Source organism: Gymnoscopelus braueri (genome assembly GCF_963280865.1).
Source record: "Gymnoscopelus braueri genome assembly, chromosome: 19".
Lineage (NCBI taxonomy): Eukaryota > Metazoa > Chordata > Actinopteri > Myctophiformes > Myctophidae > Gymnoscopelus > Gymnoscopelus braueri.
In genome coordinates this window covers 26794888-26810710 of record NC_137621.1, presented here as the reverse complement: position 1 = coordinate 26810710, position 15823 = coordinate 26794888, and the positions used below count along the sequence as shown (strand labels likewise).

At 42.3% G+C, this 15823-nt stretch overlaps 2 protein-coding genes across 2 annotated transcripts; one reads left to right on the top strand and one right to left on the bottom strand.

Moving 5' to 3' along the window:
* The first annotated feature begins 3862 nt into the window (after positions 1 to 3862).
* marcksb (myristoylated alanine-rich protein kinase C substrate b) lies at positions 3863 to 6743 on the top strand. Its single transcript, XM_080413925.1, has 2 exons — positions 3863 to 4187; positions 5198 to 6743. Exons 1-2 carry the CDS (start codon positions 4104 to 4106, stop codon positions 5747 to 5749), a joined length of 636 nt encoding a protein of 211 aa, XP_080270051.1. The 5' UTR covers positions 3863 to 4103; the 3' UTR covers positions 5750 to 6743.
* Positions 6744 to 10034: 3291 nt separating this feature from the next.
* col10a1a (collagen, type X, alpha 1a) lies at positions 10035 to 15019 on the bottom strand. Its single transcript, XM_080414730.1, has 3 exons — positions 14881 to 15019; positions 14145 to 14289; positions 10035 to 11871 (listed from the first exon to the last, which is right to left on the bottom strand). Exons 2-3 carry the CDS (start codon positions 14272 to 14274, stop codon positions 10037 to 10039), a joined length of 1965 nt encoding a protein of 654 aa, XP_080270856.1. The 5' UTR covers positions 14275 to 14289; positions 14881 to 15019; the 3' UTR covers positions 10035 to 10036.
* Positions 15020 to 15823: the final 804 nt, after the last annotated feature.

Here is a 15823-nt window from a genome sequence, read left to right as displayed (position 1 = left end):
CCTTTTAGACAAAAGCATTATAAATGTAACTGTGTTGTTTTACATTCTTTTACCTAATAAAAATTTCAATCAATCAATCAATCAAACACGTTGTGAGCTTGTAGATCTGATATTTTAAAAAAAAACATATTGAAAAAAAGTGCTAAATGTGGAATATTTTTTAAACATGATTCTAACACAATCCACAAATCTGGTATGGGTGTCCCTAGAAATATTTCCAGATGGGGGGGTCTGCAGACAAATACATATTAACTTTGGGGTCCTTCACATGAGAAATGTTTGAGAACCATAACCATAATAAAAAATAAAAAAAAACTACAACTACTAACTATAAGCAACTACACGTTAGAAACAAGCCCCAAAAAAACGCAACCCGCAACCACCAATATTTACAAGCAACTTACCAGAAAAACAAGCCCAAAGTCGCTTATAATAAGCGGACATGGCAACCCTGATGATGGCGTAGAGTTGATGCGGATTGTGCACAGAACGGAGCTTTGATTGGCACCAGTTTCGGCCAATCAGATGTTACAATGTTTAGCGGTCACATCCTCTTCTTGGAGTCTTCTGGAGTGAGTGAAAAACACAACAGGCCGGCTGCACCCATTCCCCGCATGGCAATAACAGCAGCCTTGATTTTTAACGTCTACAGCTAGGGTCTTCAACGTCTTTCAGGCCAAGGACCTCTTGGCTGAGAGAGAGAGATGAAGCAGGGACCCCCATTATATATTGTATAAAATATAAAAAATCACACCCAGTGTGAAGTGGGCGGTGTGGTCATCACAGTGGTCATCATAGTGATGGAAGCTCACTTTTTTTTTTAAATGATTTTTTTGAAGTGCATAATCCTATTTATAGGTTATTAATGTCATCATGTGTCTCGCTAGCCAATCACAGTGCTGAATAGAGTCAGCCAATAGAGTAAGCCAATCACAGTACAGCTAGGGGTGTACTAATGAGCCAATCACAATACAGCTAATGAGGTGTCCCAACCATAGAGTTAAAAATCACACCCAGTGTGAAGTGGGGCGGTGTGGTCATCACAGTGGTCATCATAGTGATGGAAGCTCACTTAAAAAATAAATAGAATTTACCATGGATAAACCTGACTTAAAATAAATAGAATTTTTGAAGTGCATAATCCTATTTATAGGTTATTAATGTCATCATGTGTCTCGCTAGCCAATCACAGTGCTGAATAGAGTCAGCCAATAGAGTCAGCCAATCACAGTACAGCTAGGGGTGTACTAATGAGCCAATCACAATACAGCTAATGAGGTGTCCCAACCCCACTTATAGGGGCGGCTACACCGCCCAAAAATGTTCATAGATTTCATAGATAGCTTCATAGACTGTCATGTCATCAGTGTATGTTGGATTCATGTTAATGTGGATTTTCAGACATTCAACCACTTAAACCCTCAATACTAAGTAAACTTGACCTTTCACTCTGTACTTGGTCTGCTCTTTTTTCCCTCTACACCAAACCTCTTTGCCGAAAATAGCCGATCTACAAAGTTCTCCTCAGAATGGGGATCCTAGGGTTCAAGGGGTTCATGTGTAAACCCTGTTGAAGACCCCTGGTCTACAGTATATCTTTCCCTGATGTCTAATTCTCTGATTTATGGAGTAGTCGATTGAATGTAGCCTTTTAAACTTTATTGTTCAAAATATTGTTATTATATATATTGTACACTTTTGATCATCCATCGCCATTATTGAACGCCCTAGGACAGGCCCAAGTGGCCCTATCATTATTACACACATGGGCCTATTGGAAATGTGTGTGGTTGGCTTACTTGTTAGGGACCAGAGCCATTGAGTTTGGGATATTATTTTAAATGTGAATCTCTTAATAAAAATAGCATTGCACATATTTGGTCATAACAACCATAAGAGCAATTGCTAAATTTTGCCAAAAAAGGACCAACCACTTCGAGCAGTATATTCCTGAATTGGATGAAATTGTTTCAAGTAGCCTTCATGTCATGAGCTGAGTGTATGGTTAGTGGGATTGTAGTATAGTCATCCCCATACTGTCCTCTGTGTGGTGATTTGGTTAACAATTAATTTTGGTTCCAGCTCCTCCTGACAAAGATGGGATTAAGTCAATAGCCCAAAATGTTGAATTTGTGCCCTATAAACAGACGTTGATTGGCCTGTGCAAAAACCAAAATGTATAAACTTTTGAAGTTTAAAATAACCTATAAAGAATGAAAAAGACTGAGGAACCTTGACTGATAAGGTTGGTTGCTGAAATCTCATGGAAAACAATCATTCCAATATTCCATTGATTCCACTGATCATCTCTGTAGTTGACTAAATATTTAGCAAAAATTCAATATTGTGAAACGCCACTAAGGATAGAATGGATCACTGATTTATCACAAGCCCATAACGCCATGTTTGACCATTTATTATTATGAATTCAGACAGACCTAAGCATGATACTCATTTGCTGAGAGGGGTGTGTAGGAGGGGGAGGGCATACACTGAAGTAACACTATAAGCACTTCTATCAATACTGCGATAATGTCATGGGCTCTCCTTGCAGGGAACATTTTGTATGAATCATTCCAAATGATATTTTGACTTGTGCCTCTCATCCAACTGTGCATGCTAATACACATACAGTATCCAAAATAATCAGATCCTGAATCATATTTATACAATATCCGGCTATTTTACTGATATCTCAATGTCTGAGCAAATTATTTTTCTTCTTCTTCTTTTTAATGGGAAAATGTCACTAGTTAAACTGCTGGGAGATCAGCATAATAGCAAAAGCCTTAATAAGTAACAATTAGCATGGCCTAGTTAGAAAACAGTTAGTAGGATGGGTTAAAGATGTCAACCTGTGTACGTGGTATAGTTCCAAACTAAGTCTCATTATAATCCACTTTACATAGTCACAGGAGTAATCATCAATCTCGGCATTAAAGGCCTAATTGTAGTGATGTATCTCAAAGCCATTTTGTAACGGTAACCATGGAGATGTGTGTCATGTGATGTGAGAGTGTGTAAGACTTGTGGCTGCTGGTGGAATAAGAGTACTGCAGGCTGGAACAGCCATCAGCAAGGCTGTAAACTTCATTATATAGGTCACTGGGATGCTTCACTAGCAACAAGGCAGACAGTCTCTGTTATGCAAGACGGGATAACAGGGAACTTCTTTGGAGGGGGCTTGTGTAGACTTTAGTTTTTCTGGGCTGCACATATGTTGGGAGGCTGCATGGCACAATGGGCCTGGCTGATCCCTCTGTCAGCTGTCTATAATGATGTTGTGTTTTCTCTTTTCTGTGGGCCTACAAATAGCCTACTTATGAATAATTATGTAGGCTAAACTATACGTTTTGCTGACTTTAGTGGGTTTTTTTTTGTCTCATTCTCGCACACACTTTTTAAAAACAAATTAAACACCTTTCAGATGAGCCAGTATCCAATTCTGCTATTACGCCTGAAAAATGCCCAGCTGACAAATTAAAAACTTTATACATAATACATCTAGTTTGATCGTTTATGCTATCATTCTTTATAATATCAAAGTTTCTTGAGTTTTAAGGGTGAAGTTGATCCCATGTTGTTTCTCTGTCCTATTGTCCATAGCACCCTCTCCAGTTCACGAAAATAGCCAATCTACAAGCTCACAGCGCGGCGCATCGCGACGCGCTGTGAGCTTGTAGATCTGCCATTTTCGGTGGGCGACACCGCCGTACGACGAAGTTAGGCTTAACTCTCCGCCCCCCCCCCTTTTAGTGAGACTTGTGATTGGTGGAGCCAGGATTGCTGTGTCGTCATAGCCTGGAATGCCCATTCATCAGTGGACTGGGGCGTTGTACTCCGCATCTCATTAGCGGCGGGGGCAATTTCTCCATTTACAAATTCTGTCCGACCAAAAAATTGAAAGAATTCGCGTTCCTTCAATTACATCTTGCGGGATTTTTGCAAGCTTTTATCGGTTCGCTGTGGCACATTTGTTCTCAAGTTGATTCCTTGGCCAATTTGAGAAAGAAGTGTCGGCGTTCGAGTTGAATTTTTGGAAGGAAGCTTGCGGTCTTTGTTCATTCATTTCATCGGTTGGGTTCCTTTGTTGAACCAAAAGCATGGGAGCACAAATCTCCAAAACCGCTGGAAAAGAAGAAGTGGCTGCAGAAGGCGCAGCTGTTGCAGCGAAGTCAAACGGACAGGTAAATCGTTTTCAATATAAATACACTAACATGTATCACTTAAAATATCAAATTGTTTGAATTTTGCGATGTGTTGCGTCAATGGCGTGCTCCATGTTCAATTTAGCGCATCCCCACGCTCACCGGCTTCAGGGAAAGTGGCCACATGCATCCATTTTCACTAGCCAGTAGCCACTTTTGCAGTCAGAATCTGAAATATTTGGGAACGAAACGTGGTTTTAGAGCTTGATTCATTGACGACACTCGGAATAATTTGATTTAAACATTTTCGTCTTTGTGCCAGTGCATTTAATTCCGCAAAAATAGTATAATGGTAGCTCTAATTGGCATCACAAATTCAATTTCTCTGTTGTGCTGTTGGATTTGTGATATATATAACTTAATAAACGTTATGACTTTTTTTTTTAAATGAGTGATGAAGGGAAGGTTTGGAGCAGCTCACTATGGCATGGCCATTTTAATCACGATACCACGCCTTTGTTGCCAGGTTGAAGAAAAGCAATATGCTCAGTGTTCCCAGAGTTCTGAGATGGGGCCGTTTCAAGCAGCATGTTGATTGGGAAGATGCAGAAATATTTTAAATGTGAAATGGAATTTGATGTTTTGACAATAAGGGACAGTCAAAATTCCCCAAATTCCTGTGTCCTTGTTACACATTATGCCAGAACGCCGCCTGGTGGACTATGGTAAATGATGAAGTCTGACTAGCCTACTGGTGGATGCCAGCGATCTGTCGTCACTCTCCTAGTAACAGATGTTGCTGCAGTTTTAGGACTATTTTCTGATTGGCTACCACTCTAATAATTTGAATAAAGGTGCACAGTATACCAGGTTTTGCAGGGGGCAGGCTTGTGTACAATGTTTCATAAACAGGCCTCATGGTGGGCATTGATTGCATCATGATCATGATAACAGCCATTATCTACAGATGGTAGACACTTATGTGTATTTCGGATTGATATTTATGCATGGGTGTAGTATTAAAATTGTCCTGCCCTTTCCCTTAATAGGAGAACGGCCATGCTAAGTCCAATGGAGATGCCTCTCCGGCCGCTGAGGAAGCCAACCATGCCAATGGCGGCACTCCTGGTGATGAGGTACCCAAAGAGGCAGTGGAGAAGGTAGAAGTTGCAGAGGCCAATGGAGACAAGGAGCCAGCCGCCACAAATGGAGAGGCCTCCGCCAAGCCAGAAGAGGAGGGCACTCCCACCACCAGTGAGGATGGCAAACAGAAGAAAAAGCGCTTCTCCTTCAAGAAACCTTCTTTCAAGCTGAGCGGCTTCTCCTTCAGGAAGACCAAGAAAGATTCTGAGGAGGGGGCCGACGAGGGAGCAGCAGCCCCTGCTGAAGGAGAGCAGGCCGCTTCGGAGGAGGAGGCTCCTGCTGCTGCAGCTGCTGAAGAAGAGGCCAAACCAACCGAAGCAGCCGAGGAGACCGCCAAGGAGGCCCCAGCTGAGGAGCCCAAACCCGAGGAGGTGAAGGCAGAAGAGAAGCCAGCTGAAGCTTCACCTGCGGAGCCAGAGAGTGCAGCTAGTCCAGAGGCCCCTGCCGCTGCTGAGTAATCTTGGAACAAGATGCCAGAACAGAGGATGAGGAGAAGTCAAAGAACCTGTCTGACTGAAGAAGGATGTGAGGACTTGTCTAAAACCAGGGATTCTTTTTGTTGTTTTTGTTGATGTTTGTTTACTGTTCTACAACCATTTCATCCATAATGACTGCAATGTCCTTGGTAGTGATGGACAGATCTGTGGAGGTGTTACAGAGGGTGACCTGCTTCGTCACTGATCCATCGGTGTTTGCATCTGTTGTGTGTGTGTGTGTGTGTGTGTGTGCGTGCGTGCGCGCGTGCGAGTGTATGTTTTATACATGAAACCATTACTAACTGTATTGGACAGGTTGCCGAATTTGACTATTTAAATGAAGTATTTGGTGCTGGGCAATTGGATGTAGCAGCTAAAGCTGTGTCTGCAAGATTTGACACATTGTGATATTTAAAGGGAAGTCCTAAACAAAGTCTTAAATGTTGTCTTTTGCAGTGCAGTTGTTTACAACTCAAGATGCTCCTGTGGACACACTACCATTCCTGAACTAGATTTAGCTAATTGTCAAAAGAAAAAAAGGTGCTCATCACTCATTAGTTTCCACCATTTCAAGATTCTGTAGTAATGCACGTTGTATAGACTTTGATATTACTGGTTTTATGACTGAGATGTACCTAAATGACTGATGTTTTTAACAGATTACCCATTGTAAATGAAGTTTTCTTGTTTTTCACCATTTGTAAGATTGAATAAAATTGGGAGATGTTTTAAGCAACATTTGCATCAAGCTGTGCTGACTACAAAATGAAATCATAGTGTGGTTTTGATTAGACTATGAAAGGCACTGGGAAACTAGGCAAAAGGCCAGTGCAATCTTAGAAATCATCTTTGCTTTTTTGTGTGTAATGAAGCTTCACCCTATTTGAGAAGGAATGTAACTTTGCCTACAAACGGTAGAGGATTTTTCTCTGGTGTTCGGCTTTTCCCGTGAGCACTGTGAAATAAAGGAATAACGTTGCAATTGGCACTCTGCTCATTTATTAAGACGTGTTAGCCTATTTTCATTCTGTAACTCAGATGTTCGATGGTATAGTTGCCTATGATTGGGATCTGTATCCATTTAGAAGTAAATACCCATTTATTCGTTTTATTATAGCACCCTCGTGTGGTCACTTGTGAAATCAGGTTTGCATGAGGTGAAGCAAGGTAGGGCTTCCTAACATGTTTGCTTATTTAAAGGTAACTGGGGATGGGGTTAGTAGTCAAAAAGTCCATGGGGGTTTTGCAGCTTAAATCTGTTTTAGTAAAGTTAATATGCTACAACAAACCAAGCTGTATCTCATACTTTTTGAAGTATAATAGATACCATATATATTTGTTTGTATAACAAAGCAAATCTAAGCGTAACTTAAAGCTTAAGTGAAAAATTATCAATCCATGTTACGGCTGTAATCACAAAGATTTAGCTGTGCTGTTCATTTATCTGTCACCACATTCCACAAGTAGGGACAAAGCAAGCTGTGCCTGTGGCACTTAAAATCATTGTTCCTCTGAAAGTAGCTTGGATTCTTTGGGTGACAACCACTACATAATTATGCAATAAAACCCAGAGTTTGTTGTGTGTGTTTTATTCACAGCTCCAGCATTTGCCCTGCAAATAGCAGTGCTCAAATTTTTTACGATGCCTCAAACTGCTATCATTTCAGTATCTACAGCAAAACAACTGCAGGCACTGATCTTAATTGACGGTTGTGCTTGCCATTGACACTTTGGGAATCCTTCTAGGATATCCCCAAAACCATCAGAAAAACACCAAAGTCTCTTTAGGAATAAAAGATGTCAGCATACTCTTCTTCTCTGGGGTGTTTTTAGACTCCCACATCTATACCAGAGCCCATTTTAAACTGTCTATTTGCTTTCCTCCCAGATTAACCCTCTGCACTGCAACACCAGCCACCGCAGGAAGGGTGTGTTTTACACATAATATTTTGGTCCCTGCTCTCTAGACTTCATGTCCTTTATGGACAGAATCTTGAGGTTAAAGTCTGACCACCGCTGGCCAAGTCTGTATGTTTCTCACGTGGAGGCACTCACTGTGTAATGGCCATGCCACTTACTACTGTTATATATCCTTTCTTTTTAGAGAGACACAAAAGATCTAGTTTAATTACTCATGTATTTATTCTCCTGAGCTTCTGAGTTGTATTTCATTCATTTATTCATGGGTAGATGATAGCCTACATTATTTAAATAATACAATTTTACGTTATCTTTAAATGGTCACATAAAAGGTATATACAAACTATAGAGGACAGGGGCCACATAATGTTGAATGTTGAACTTGAATTGAATGAACCTCTCACCAGGTGTGTATAATTGAAAAATAAAAATGTCAAATTTAAATAAAATACTCCTACAGATGATGATTTAAGAGGGTGTTGACATGGTCAGGGTGCCTTAACCACTGTCCACCACCACGCTATGGGCACTGCCCTTTCTGTCCTCCCGTCTACCCCACCTCCGCTCCACCTCTTACCCCAAACCTCAGGCCAGTCTCTGAAAGGCTGTCCCCTAAACTGCTTGTGGCTTGTGGCTGTAAATCCGCAGTAGCTTTGCCCCAACCAGCTTGCACTCTGTTCTGTTCTGTCATACAACTCTCCCCTCTCCTACCGCTGCTCTCTGGAAGAGAAGATAAAACAGCTTCTAGCTGTGCCACAGGATCCTCCCTGTTCCTCATACCGCTAGCTATATTCAGAATACACCTTCAGTCTCACTGGGGGAAAATAACTACTGTAGACTGTGGCTGCCACCAGCAAGCAGGCAGTCATGTGGGAACGGATTTGGTCTTTGGAAGCTCACCCATGTCTACAGTGATCCTTACCAATCTATATTGAGCCATTAGGTTGAATGACTGTATGACACAACAGACTAATAGTGAATGGAGTTGATATATTGTACTATACTGTAAATAGTAAGTACTGCATGCTCTACATCTACATAATGCATATTGGCAATCTCCAGCTGCATATTCTATCATGCTAGGTGATGTTTCAAGAATTGCATGTTTTAGTGTATTTAGGAGCACTTGTAACATGCTGTTGAAAGTTAAGTCCTTTCCTTATTAATTAGAGCAGTGGTTCCCAAACCTTTTAGCTCAAGACCCAAAAGAGAAATTAGATGTTTGCCCGGGAACCAAACTAGTGGAAATAGCAGATCTACAAGCTCACAATGAGCATGCAGAGCTGCTATTTTCACTACTTCTTAAACATTTGTTTTCTAATTTAGGGAATTGCATTGATTTATTTATCTTTATTCATGAAAAATGCTTGAATTTGTTTTCAACTGATGAAGATTCGTGATTTTTTGTGGAAATCTTTAGAAAATATTTTAAAATAATAATAATTAATGACAAACTTTAGGAAACAAAAAACAAAGGGATATTCGACCCACTGTTTGGGAAACAGTGCCTTAGAGGATGTGTTATCTGGTATTTTGCATGGAATGGATTGAAATTTGGCTTGTGCTGTATGCCACACAAAATACCTTGCTTTCAATTGTCACTGGACATCATCAGACAAATGTGTTGACAAAGTAATGCACTTTTCCAATACAACATTCAACTTTGAAGTGATTTGTCAATAACAATGAATATTTTCAGGACTAATACAGTAATCTTTAGGGAAAACTCAGACAAAAAAATATATTTGGTTGGACATGTTTTATTTTGGTCATTATACTTTACATGGCATAGTTGGGTATAACAATGTTGGTAAACAGTTTGTATTGGCATAACAGTATTGTTGGTGCCTTGTATCCTTAAAATGGTCAATTTGACCATTACTGTTTCACAATATTCAAGTCACATACAACGACAACAGGTACAACATGTTGCACAGAAAGTATTTGTGTACTTTTAATAAGATTATTGGTCACCAAAACAAGGTTGTACAAAAAACAGACAAACACAAAAATAAGAATCACCAGTTGAAATCAGTAAAAAAAAGAGTGGAAAATATTTTTTCCGGACACAACACAGTTATAACACCTCAAATTTCACATGCTGTCTCCATTACTGGTAACTTTGTGGATTGCTTTCCCATCCCTGATAACCTGTTTTCATAAATTAGATTTCCTTCCTCTAAGCACCCATTTCCTGTATTTTTCAAGTCGAGATGCTATCATTCCTCAAAGAAGATAGTGAACTGCCTGTCTGTGTTTGACTGAGGAAAAACTAACAGGGAGTTTACTGTCGTTTGAGAAATAGATGGCAAATTTTGTTGTGTGGGTTTTGAGTTTTCTGACACCCTATCACGTTGAGGCAATAAGGAAGCCAGAGAAAGAGCAGTGGACATTCTCGGCAGCGAAGACGCCATTGGCCTCCTCGTCAGGGATCTGGAGGTAGACTGTGTCCTGCTCATCAAGCTGAAGGACAGCGCTACCGGACATCTGGTCCAGGAAGCCCTTGTTGTACTCATCATAGCTGAACATAACGGGCTGGCCGTTCTTGTACAGAGCCACCAGAGCGTGAGCTCCATTTACGTGGATGCTGTATGCAAAGTAGTAGACTCCAGGAACCTGGCAAGTGAACATGCCGGACTCAGTATCATAGTGATTCTCAGCGTTGTACACAACCTGGTCGAACTTAATGGGAGAACCAGCAGCAGGGTAGGGGGTGGCCAGGGAGACGGTGAAAGCAGACATGGGTGATTTGACCATGACCTCACCAACCCCCATGCTCTTCTCAAAAACGACCTCACCTGGGGCACCGGGTGGTCCTGGGGGACCGACTGGGCCGTGGGCTCCATCATTGCCATTGTCACCGGGCAGACCAGGGGGCCCCTGAGGTCCAGGGATGCCCTTGGCAGCCAAACCGCCAGGGCCGGGAGTTCCAGGAAGACCTGGGTGTCCCTTCAGGCCAGGAGCACCGGCGGAGCCAGATGGACCACCAGGTCCTCTGGGACCAGGTGCGCCATCAGAGCCAGAAGTACCGGGCTCACCTGCACGGCCGGTAAGTCCCTTAGGCCCAGCGGGGCCGGGGATTCCTGAGGCACCTGGGATGCCATTGGCACCACCGTCACCTTTGTTGCCTGTAGCACCAGTGGCTCCTCTGGGGCCACTGGGACCAGCTGCACCTGGATAACCCTGCTTTCCTGGGAATCCCTGAGCTCCCTGATCTCCCTTGTATCCCTTAGGTCCCTGAGGTCCACTGGCACCTGCGTCACCCTTATCGCCAACAGGGCCGGTCGCACCTGTGAAACCTCTATGACCCTGAGGACCACCGGGACCACCGGGGCCAGTGGCACCAGTGGCGCCAGTGTGTCCTGTCGCACCTTGCTCTCCCTTAATACCCGTGGCCCCTGGGGCACCTGTAAACCCTCTATCTCCCTTCTCTCCATTTGCACCTGGCTTGCCATATCCGGGGACTCCAGGGGCACCGGTGGCACCAGTTGGTCCCTGGTGGCCCTTGGGGCCAGATGGACCTGGCAGACCTGGGGCTCCATTCTCACCTGGCTTGCCTGACATACCTACACCTGGGGCACCAGTGTGACCCTTGAGCCCCTGTGGTCCCATGGCGCCAGTGGCACCATCCCTACCTGGGCTTCCTGACTTTCCTGGCTCACCTGGCATACCTGACTTTCCTGGCTTTCCTACTCCAGCCTGACCTGGGGCTCCAGTGGAGCCCATGGGTCCACCGGGTCCTGTCGCGCCCTGAGCTCCGGGAATTCCCACCCCTCTATCACCCTTAGCCCCTGGCAGGCCTGGCACACCTGGATGTCCCTTCAGACCGGTCTCGCCCCTGGATCCCATTGCTCCGGGCAGACCAGAAGCTCCGGGCTTGCCAGTTGCAGAGAGGCCAGCAGGTCCGGGGCTTCCAGAAGATCCGGGCATTCCCCTGGGTCCCTGGTGGCCAGTGGCGCCAGTGTCTCCCTTGTCACCGTGGGCTCCGGGGATGCCGGGTTTGCCAGGTCCACCTGGTCCGCCGGGCTTGCCAGCAATAGAGTGGCCAGGAGATCCTGGTTGTCCGGCGGGGCCCTGGGCTCCAGGTTGTCCAACAGCATCCTCACCTGGGGCACCAGGAGGGCCAGCGGGGCCCTCAGGGCCAGGCTCACCTGGGGCACCAGGCTCGCCAGCAACTGAAACCACTGTGAAGAATAAAGCAAGAAGCTTCATCAGTACCTAACAAACATCCTGCATGTGTTTAAAATAATACTGAAACTGATTAATAAGAAAGGAGCCTAAAGATAATTAATTGCATTTTTGTTATTACTATGAAGGTACCATTGTATTAGATGATAATACATATTAAAATCTGATAATTGCATAGTACAGTAGCAGTGTTAAAACTAAACTAAACTACAATAAATAATTGCTACAAAGCTATAATTTCATAACAGTACATTATAATAGTATTGCATAACAGTAATGTAAGTAAAGTAATGTTTTTGCATTTGCATAATAACAGAGTTAAACAGATGACCCAAGTACATGTTTCCATCTCTGATGTATAATAGTCTCTTGTTTGACAACCAGTGATATATATTTTAAACAGTGCAATTAAAAATGGAGGGCAGTACACAGTGTACAAACACTCACAATTACAAAGCTGACTGAAGAAAAAGAGAGTGTGTGTGTGTGTGTGTGTGTGTGTGTGTGTGTGTGTGTGTGTGCGTGTGCGTGTGCGTGTGCGTGTGCGTGTGCGTGTGCGTGTGCGTGTGTGTGTGTGTGTGTGTGTGTGTGTGTGTGTGTGTGCGTGTGTGTGTGTGTGTGTGTGCGTGCGTGCGTGCGCGTGCGTGTGTGTGTGTGTGTGTGTGTGCACGAATGTGTTTGTGTGTGGGGGGTGTATATGTGTGTAAAGCAGGATGATGTATGCTGAGTTTTTGCTACTGGAAATATAAACTAGCTCTGTCTGTTTTAATAACCAATTAATGTTTTAATAGGTGTTGGATTAAAGTCAGACATATTGTTGAGTACTTGATCAAAGTTATGCTGCTACTAATCCACTGACATTTCATCAATTGCTTCAATATTTTGAAATGTGTAATTTTGTCTGCTGTTAACTGTAGTATCATATTTAATTTTAATATTGTTTTATAATATGGTGGTCAATGTTGTTTCAAGGAAACATCCAGGGTACTTGTTTGTAAAATACAGTCCAAATGAGAGGGAGACTTCTTTTATTTGCTGCTTTAATGTGGTCATACGCCTCGGAGTGTAAAAAGGCACTCCTTGGCCAACCAAAGCCTAGTTTGGATACAGCCAAACAGATGTTTCTACTTCAGAGTGAGGCAGGCACACCCAAACAAACCACACTTCTTGGGTGACTGACCTGTAATTGTCAGTATTATACTAAAAATAATTCAGCGAGAGGTACACATACACTGTGAAATCCTGAGTGTTCATTAAATATGAGAGTGTACAAATGGAAGTAAATGGTCCATTTGGTTCCCTTTGTACACATTCTGGATTACAAAAGGATGAATGAACACAGAGGATGTTACTGGGTATTTCTTTTCAAATACAAAATGACATTAACTACATGTGCATGAAAGCAAGGCATGCACATTGGTACTGCATGCACCCTACACTGAAAAATGGAAAGTAAAGCTTTTGAATTCACATGCGGAGAATTGAAAACACATGCAACACTGGTGTGCTTTTCCAGAGAGTCTCTATTTCAATGTTATTATAGGATGCCATCTATATTGCATTGAATTGCATCTATTTTATTACATAATATATATAGCTAATGTGAGAGAATGCAAATGAAACATGCTGTTTTAAAAGTCAAAGTCAAAATATACACTTAAATTAAGAATGTACTCCCTACAGTATCAATATGAAAATAAGCTACTAAAATAATAAACTCAATGACAGTTAAATTAAAAAAGACAATTGTTTAAACAGGATCTATAATATTATATGATATATATAATTAATCATATAATATTAATCATTTCACGATCCCAGACTGAAATGAGTGAATGTACAGTAAATCAGAATATTTAGTTTTAAAGAAAGAAATGACTGCAAGGTTGCATCTTCTATATTAAATAAAAGTTCCCTACACTGTAACACTGTTTTATGTTAATCTGCAGCCTAAAGCACTGTGTAATTGGACAAGTAGCCACACCCCTTTAGCCAATCAGAACACTGGATGGTTCAGGAGCAATTAAGAGCTCAAGTTTCAGAGTAGTAGGTTGCAGTGACCTGCCTCCATCTGGGTGTCTGCAGTGTTCCTAAATGCTAGAATAGAGATGCTAAAACACTCAGCTGAAGATCCAAAGGTAAGAGGCAAGATTGAGAAAGGTAGTGAATGAAATGCTTATCGCAAGTATGAAATATTGGAAAGGGGGCGGGGTAGAATGCTCAGCGGAAGTTCCATAGAAACGTTGAAAGAAAGTTTGGTGTTTCTTACCATGGCTTTTGACAGAGTAGGGCTGGTACTGGGGGGCGGCCTTCATAACCTTCTTCACCACATATCTCTCTCCATGAGCAGCAGTCAAGGCCACCAAGAGGAGGAGGATGCTTGCAACACGTACGTCCATTTTGAAAAGTCAAATCTGGAAAAAAAAAAAGAGTTTTGAAGACATTCAGAATAACCAGTGGCTTAGAATGAGACATGGGGAAAGTTTGTTTTAATTGTTGTACTTCTGAACACTGATCTACAGTTAATGCTGTTGTTCTTCAGTTCTTTAAAGCAATAATACATTCTGATGTTCCAAGCTAGAAAAGTTTCTCAACATAAAAAGCTGAACATGCAAATACGTCATTGTGTGTTTTTTGTACAGTGCAAGTTCAAGAAGACCCAGCTGAGCTAGAGTAACAGGATTTCAATTTCAATGTTAGTTTTCTGTTGGAGCATCCTGGATCCTCTACAGGCACTTCAGCCTCTCCCAGCATCACCCACGCTGCTCAGTTGCTAACTGAGCAGCATGGGAGATGCTGGGAGAGAGAGAGCTGAACAGTTCCACTAACTGTTAGTGGAACTGTTCAGCTCTTGAGTTAGAACAAGTCAAAATCAGCCCCACATCCCTGGCCTGAACGCTCTCCCATGGAACAGGAGCCAATCAAGGCCTAGGCAAGAGCCTGAATGTTGTCTATATTCCCCCAGAGATGGAGATGGTAGAGAGGAAGAGAAAAGGCAAACATACCAGCATCCAAGGGAGGGAAAAAAATGTCTTCTAGGCACCAGTGAGCTCCTGGTGCTTCTGTATATCCTTAGGGTAGGAGCAATACTTGGGATGTGCTGCCTCTTGGTACAATGATCTGGGTATTTATACTATATCTTCCCCTCGCATCATTAAAAAAAGCCCCCACCACACAAGTACCTCCCTCCTCAAGAGCTCCAGTAGGCTGTAATTAGCAGACAGATCTGCCCAATGCAGGCATGTCACATCAGGGTGCCTCCATGCCTTGAATATCCAGACACATGATTAGCACTTTTTTCAGTCTTCTTCTGAAGTGCAAAAAAAATTACGTACATTTCACACCAAACTAGGTTACAAAAATAAAAACTTTGTTTAGCGGAGGAACATAAACTGAATATTTCCCTTCAAAAATACATTACTCTTACTATATTTGGTCATATGTTTACTTTTTCATTCATTTATCATGCATAAATGTATGAATATTTATTCAAACCCTCTATGTACCCGTATATCAACGGCAACAATATACAGAAAACAGGTCTAAATAAATAACAGAGATTTTCTAGGGGCGCCTATAGTGCTTTACAAAGCTGCCATTGAGGATGTACAGGAATAGACTCATCTCCAAATCTCCTTTTAGCCTGCTGGCGTAGACCTGGTCTTAACCTTTCCTGACTGTCTGGACACCTTCCCCCCTGCCATGATAAGGTAAACAAGGGAAACTGTAGAGGCAAAAGCTGGTTATGGTCAGACAGTAGTGTAGTAGTTCTCTTCCCCTCACAGGAGACTGTGTAAATCTATATCAAGTTTTAATCATTATGATGATTTTTCATCATTATTATATCTAGTGTTGGGTATCTACTGGAAGGTAAACACATTAATCATATTTAAGTGTGTTTTTAATCCTTAGTACTGTAGGTGCTAGTTGGTGTGCTTGTGTTTTGTG

What these genes read in the sequence shown, in the direction of transcription:
- marcksb (XM_080413925.1), top strand. Translation starts at nt 4,104, where the DNA reads ATGGGAGCACAAATCTCCAAAACCGCTGGAAAAGAAGAAGTGGCTGCA. An exon ending in CAGCGAAGTCAAACGGACAG is followed by an intron (nt 4,188 to 5,197) that starts GTAAATCGTTTT and finishes TTCCCTTAATAG; the next exon opens with GAGAACGGCCATGCTAAGTC.
- col10a1a (XM_080414730.1), bottom strand. Translation starts at nt 14,274, where the DNA reads ATGGACGTACGTGTTGCAAGCATCCTCCTCCTCTTGGTGGCCTTGACT. An exon ending in CTACTCTGTCAAAAGCCATG is followed by an intron (nt 11,872 to 14,144) that starts GTAAGAAACACC and finishes TATTCTTCACAG; the next exon opens with TGGTTTCAGTTGCTGGCGAG.